Below are 6,404 nucleotides of genomic sequence, written 5' to 3' on the forward strand. Positions count from 1 at the left end.
TATAGCCTCCGATCGCGGTCTCAGCAATATGGCTTGAGTTGTCCGAGCACGAGGGTTTGGGAGGCTTTTTTCTGTAGGCCACCGCGACACGGCTTTCGCAACTGAATGCGCACGGCTCCTTCGTGCGTCCTACAGTGTGTGCACCGTTCGAGGTCGCCTCCTGCGAAGAGCGCAGTCTGAGCCGCTCACGCCGCTTACGCTCCATTGAAGGCCGATCAAAGTGATTGCAAAGGACACCTGGCCAAAACGCCTCGAGGAGGGGTTTTCTGTCGTACTGTGAGGAAGCCCATGGGCGTCTACGATGGTGGAGCCACAGTCAACGTCCAGCCTAGCGACGACAACCTCGACCCGCCGTTTTTTTCCGGGCTCCTCACGATGTGTCTGTACTCCGCCTTTCCCCAAGGACAGCATCGCATCGCGGCTTTTCCCGGTCACCACAAGGGAATGTAACTTCTGCTATGCGTACGTGGACGGTTGTGCGCTCATCTGCCTGCGGGTGAAAACACAAAAAAGGGACAGCAACGTGGGGATTTAGCCCGCACTATATTGGTCGTAACCCTTATCTACGTCTATAGAGAGCGACCTCGCCCTCCGCACCTCTTCTTCAATCGATCTCCAATTATTCCTGTCGCACACTTCCAGCAACCGGTGTGGAGCGCTCGAGCCAGAGCCTCATCTGGGCGTCTGGCCGGTGTCCGACCATACCCGCTCGCAAGCGGAGAGTGGCGGCCTTTTGCGTTGAAAAATGAGAGCTCCCGCTTCAGCCCCACCTCCTCCACCACGTTCGGCGTTGCAGCTGTCTTCCTCCGATTCCTTCGAAAAGCTGTTCACGTCGCCCTCCGCGTCTCTCCCCCCTTCTGCCCTCGAGACGCCGGAGCGGAGCCGCCCGAGGACACGAAATCCGACCGTGGCCGCTGGCGACCTGCTTCTTTCCGCGTCGCCTTCTCTCTCTTCTGCAAGTCGTCCTGCAGATAGCCGCACGAGCGACGCATCGGGACAGTTGTCTGAGGCCGAAGCCCGTCGCACACGAGGAAGGAACAAGGAAGTTCGCCCTTCCGCCGCCTCTCCGCAGATGTCCCCAGGGACTTCCGGCATTCCGTCCGCCCCGGTGGCCAGGCCCGGCTCGCCTGCCGACACCGCCAGGCCTTCAAGGTCTCCGTCGGGCTGCCCGCTGGAGCTCCTGCCGAGACACACGCAGAATGCGCCGGTGGCCCACGGAGAAGAGCCCGAAGGAGACACCGGCGCCCACGGTTTGCGCGTCTACGCCGCGGAGAGGCTTTCCCCCCGCTGCGACGCTGCGCTGCGAGAAGCCGCCTCTCTTAACAACATGAGAGGAGACGCGCCGGCCCAAAGTGATGGCGCAAATACTCCGCTTGCCCAGATACCAGGGAAAGACACACAGGACGAACCTGTCCTGGAAAGGAGGCAACAGAGAGGGGGACAGCAGCGCGAAATATTCAGCGACCTACAGATTGTCCTGAGCGATGGGGACGAAATCCAAACGGGCGCCAACAAAGGCGACGAAGGAGACGACGCCCAGAGCGGGGAGGCTGACGACCTGGAGTTCGCCCAGACGCGACGTATCGTAAAATACGCCGAGCAGGTAAGAAAAGAATCACGCGGAGTCCAGGAGGAGGCTCTGCCGTCCCTCTAGTTCAGCTCACTCCCCAGTGCAGTTCAGCCGTGACATTTCCGCTCTCGACATTTCCGTTGAGTTGCCCTCCGGTTCTCACGCGTACTGCGCAGCATGCGCGCATCCGATCTTTGTCGACGTGTGTACTTCATGTCAGCAAACGTTCCTTTCCCATAGGAACGTATTATTATTGGTAGTGTCACTCCACAAGTGACCTTATGTGGTTCCTCGCTTCCCGTTCCTGTTCTGCTGGATGGTTTTCTTCTATACCCCCTTCCGCCAGACCTCGGGCACGCTGCGTTCAGTGTTCATGTACCGAAGGGGGTTTGCGGCGGCGCGAGCGGAGGTCATTGATGTCGCCTTGACGTTGGCGCCCATCGCGCCCGGGTGCGTTCCAGGTGCCTTGGTTGCTTTAGTGTATGTACGCCAGTTACGCTTTCGTCTGCCGGATTCCCTCAAACTCGTCTGCTGCCTGCTGACTCGGTGCAAGTTTCAGGACGTCTGTGCATGGACGACCTCCATGCTGGCTCGCAACGAGCTGCGCAAACTCAAGGCAGCTGCACTGAAGCTCGAGGGCGACCGCATGCCTCGCAGCGATGTCGTTGGCCTGTACTTCAAGAAGCACCGGCCATGTTGGTCGGTCGACTACCACACCCGCCAGGGTAAACGGAAAACCGTGGAATTCTTTGTGCCGGTAGGTCCGAGATGACACAGGGGAGGGGGGAGGGGGGGGGGGGGGGGAGAAGAAGCGCGCCCAACGAGCAGCTTCTCAGAGCGAACGAGCCTGTCACGAAACTGGTGGCAGCCACCTGTAACGCGGCACGATTGTTTTGCACCATGTTGCCCACAGGACCTTTCCCGGGAGACGATTGAGCTCGTCCTGGGCCACGCCGTCGAGTGCCGCAAGTATATGCCGCGGCGCTTCGACCATGCTCCAGCGTTTGTTCCGGAGCCCGACGACACGACTGCGGGCATGCCCTACCGGTACGGCGCCAAGCTGCTCAAACCCAAAGTGCTCGCGTGGATCCGAGAGAACAGAAACGTCTCGAGCCGCGGGTCCCATGCGCACCACGGCGGCCTGGCGAGCCGCCGCGGCGGAGATGGAGAGAAAGCGGGCGGCGGCGCGGGGAATGGAAACAGCATCAAGTACATGCGGCCTATTCCAGGTAAGGAGAGCGACGGGCGCTCGCGACATAGCCGATGGAAGGGCACACACACGCCAGGAAATGGGGTGGCGCCGACCCCCTTGGCGCATGCGACGATTTACGACAGTGGCTCGGGGGATCACACTCCCTTTCGCGACTGGTTGCATCTGTCACCTGTAGCTTCTTTTCCGTCCCTTCTGCTTTTCGCAGTCCCCTCCGTCGCGCCAGTTGGAATCACCTTCCGCAACTACAACGCTGGCGCATCGCCCTCTGCCCAGAGAACCAGCGCAGCCGCTCCACTTGCTCGCGGCCCCCGTGCGAACCTCGCCCGCTACAGAGACTCAGTCCGTCGATGCAGCAGGGCTGGCGCAGGGGGTCGGGCGGGAACTGCCGCCGGCGAAGGAGGCAAGACCTCTGGAAATGCTGAGGGAGCCCACGGCAGGGAGAATGGAGCGCCAGCCGGGAGCGGATCGCCTGTCGACTCAGGCGCGACGCCCGGCCAGAGCGCTGGCGAGGGAACCTGCTGCGGGGCGCTTCAGCACGGAAGCCCTTCTCAGGCACCGAGCGCCATTCCGCAGGCCGCAGACCCAGCGGTTTTCAGTCCAGGGCAAGGCGTACACGGGGCCGGCGTGGCGTGGCCTGAAGACCCTCGGCGCTTTACTCCACACGGTATGGACCCAGCTGCAAGCGCTGCGCTCCCAGTTGGCTCCTTGGGCTCGCCCTATCTGGGGTTCCTTCCTCGCAGAGACCCGCCCATGATGCAGGCGCACAACGGCTACTACACTGCGTATCCTTCGGCTCTGTATTTCTACGGCCACGTTGCTGATCCGTCGCCTGGACATCCGGGCGCTGGGCAGCACCGCGGCGCCGTCGCGACGACGATGGGGGGGGCGTGGGGAAGCACGTCACTTCAAGCCTCTGCAAGCCCCATCCCTCCTGCGGCGATGCCTGCCTCTTTGTCCAACAATGTGGCTGCGGCCTACCCCGTATCTGCCGGTCAGGGAGGCCCGACGGCGTTTCCACATCAGGCCTACTCGAATGTAGGCCCCATGTACGGCTTCAAGGCTCGAGAGACCCACATCACGGAGCAAGGCAGGGCGCACTCCCTAGGCGCCCACACTGGACGCTACGGTGGGGGGGAGAGCGAGGCTTCGATGACGAGTGGCGAGACGGTGCAAATGGAACCCGGCAAGGGAGCAGAAAGCGGCCACAACGCAGAATTTGAACCAGGCCACAAGAGGAGACGCATGCAGTCGGACGCGGATGGCTGCGCTTTGAGGAGCCCGTTGCGCTCTCCAGCGGTCTTCCCTTCGCCCTGCCCAGAACACCCGCGAGAGATGCAAGGAACAGGTGCCCAGTGCCATTGCGAGGGGCTTCAGCTCAGCCGTTCTGCTCGTTCGTGCAGTGAGAAGTATGCTGGCCGCCCTCTGTTCTTGCCATCCCCCGTGCCGGCACCACCCAGCTTCCCTCCATCTAGCGCGCCTCGTCTGCCCCACCCAGGCTGCTTCCCATCGTACACAGACTTCTCGCAGACGTGGGACCAGGCCTCCGACCGCGGCTGCGAAGGCGGCGCTCAGTCCGGTGTAGACAAGTGCTGTTCCGTCACGGGCGCCTCCCTCCAGCACGCAAATTCTGAGCTCAGCGAGACCGGGGTGAGTACGCCATCTACAGCCTCGACACAGCACTCGTCGTCGTCGTTTTGCTGCTTGACGACGTCTCCGGGCTCTCCGCACTCTGCGTCGCCGGTCTCCCGAGCCGCGACGCTCGTCTGTGATTTCCAGCCGAAGTCCGCGGCTTTCCCCCACGTGGCTTCGGGGGTCAAGACCCCCAGCGACACCGTGGTGGTTTTCCACGCGAACTCTGGAGAGCAGACGGAGCACAGACAAGGCGCGACGGAGGGCGCGTCTGGGGAACAAGACGCGTGCGAGCCCGAACCTTTGTCTAGCGCCCAGGAGGTCACCGAGGACGCAGCGCCCGCTCGGACACCGTCCGACGAACCTCGGGAGGGCCCCGCACAGCGAGAGCCCTCCTCGCCTTCGCGGTCGCCTTGTCTATGCCCTGCCGCTGAGCCGATGCACTGCATACCTTCTGGGCGGCCACGCGGCAGGCCAACTCTGCCTGTCCCAACGGCCTCCTTGCCCAGCACCAGCCTTCCGCCGCCCTCAGGCGCTGGAGTGGCGTCCTCTGGAGCGTGGCCTCCGTGTGATAGCCTGGCATCCGCGTCAGGTGTATATGCCTCGCAGGCATTGGTTGCGCCTCGTGCGCAGAGTCCTTCTCTCGGCCCTGCGTGCGGGTTTCCGACGCTTGCGCGGAGCGGCAACTCCCCTGCTCCACTGCAGGGCGAGATGCATGTAGAAAGGCCAGTCTTTGCGTCTCCACTCGCCTACGGGCGAAGTGTGGCGGCTCGAGAGGTCTCCTTTACGGGTGGCGTACGCGGGAGCAGATCCCTGTCGAGCTCGACGGAAGAAGCAGAGGAGTCGGCGGTGAAGGAAGAAGGAATCCGCTGCGGCGGCCTTGTGCAGGGGACGGCCAACACGTCCACGGGGCCGCGGCTCGAAGCCAGTGCTTCAGGCAGCCTCGCGGGTACCGAGGAGGTAGCGGCTGAAGGAACGGCAGTGCAGTTTGGAGAGGCAGGTGGCGTGCAAGCTGAGTGGTGCGCAGGTGCCGAGGAGGCTTGGGTGCTGAGGGAGCACGATTTGCGAAAGTCTCTTGTTCAAGATAAAATGACGCTTGCCTGGGGACCTGGCATGTTTGAGAGGAGCGGGGGCGAGCTCCCGTCTCTAGGCGAAGCTTCGTTGCTTCACTCGTCTGCGGTGCTTGAAGAATCGTCGCCGTTATCGAAGCGCGACTCAGAGGTGCTCTCCGAGTTGGGTTTCTGGTCACAGGGCCCATGCCCAGAAGACAGTTTTGCTCAGGACTTCGATGCCTTCAAAGAGCAACTGGGAGAAGAAGACTCAACGGGTGTGTGGTCGTCGTTAGACAACCTGGGCTACGACATGGTGAGTCGACCGCACGAAAACAACGACAAAGAGAATACTGAAGATGACTCAGGTTATGATATACAAACATCCAAGGTTTTTATGATTGCAGTACACCACTACCCCACTGGACACGATATGAGTCGGCGGCACTAAACGGTTCACTGGTGTGGAGTTATCTGGGTGCAATACTTCACTCAAGTCGAAGCCTTGTGTAAATCAATGAAACCCATGTAGGCGAGCACTGGAAACGCCAGCATGCACATTTTTGTGGGCTCCCGGCTTTGTATCGTCTGTTTTCCGTAGGCTCCACGAGAGAGTATGACTTCTTGGATTTGGTGATGCTTCGCGATCTTGAGAGACGTGGGCTTCCCCGTTTGTCGGCATCTGCAGAACCCGCGCCTGAATGCGGGCGGGGGAGCAGAGGCTTGAGGCCATTTCAATCGCACAGATGAGAAGCCGCCGTTTCCAGTTTGGTCATGGAAGTTTTGGGAAGGCGAACCGCTGAGCAGACCTACAAGTGCGGACCCCGGTTACGGGGAGCGTAGTAGGCGCAGGACCGGGGGACACGAGGAGGATTCAGCCGCAGTGCAGGTGGGCGCATGCAGAAGGACGGCGCAGAAGTGGCTTAGATGAAAGCCTCCGCAG

General features: G+C 61.7%; 1 protein-coding gene across 1 annotated transcript; it reads left to right on the forward strand.

Moving 5' to 3' along the window:
* Positions 1-745: 745 nt before the first annotated feature.
* BESB_043190 (uncharacterized protein) lies at positions 746-5,912 on the forward strand (the record flags this gene model as incomplete). Its single annotated transcript, XM_029362770.1, has 4 exons — positions 746-1,603; positions 2,130-2,327; positions 2,484-2,799; positions 2,989-5,912. The coding sequence occupies 4 exons, from the start codon at positions 746-748 to the stop codon at positions 5,910-5,912; spliced, it is 4,296 nt and encodes a 1,431-aa protein (XP_029220136.1).
* Positions 5,913-6,404: the final 492 nt, after the last annotated feature.

Source organism: Besnoitia besnoiti, chromosome III (assembly GCF_002563875.1).
Source record: "Besnoitia besnoiti strain Bb-Ger1 chromosome III, whole genome shotgun sequence".
Classification (NCBI taxonomy): domain Eukaryota; phylum Apicomplexa; class Conoidasida; order Eucoccidiorida; family Sarcocystidae; genus Besnoitia; species Besnoitia besnoiti.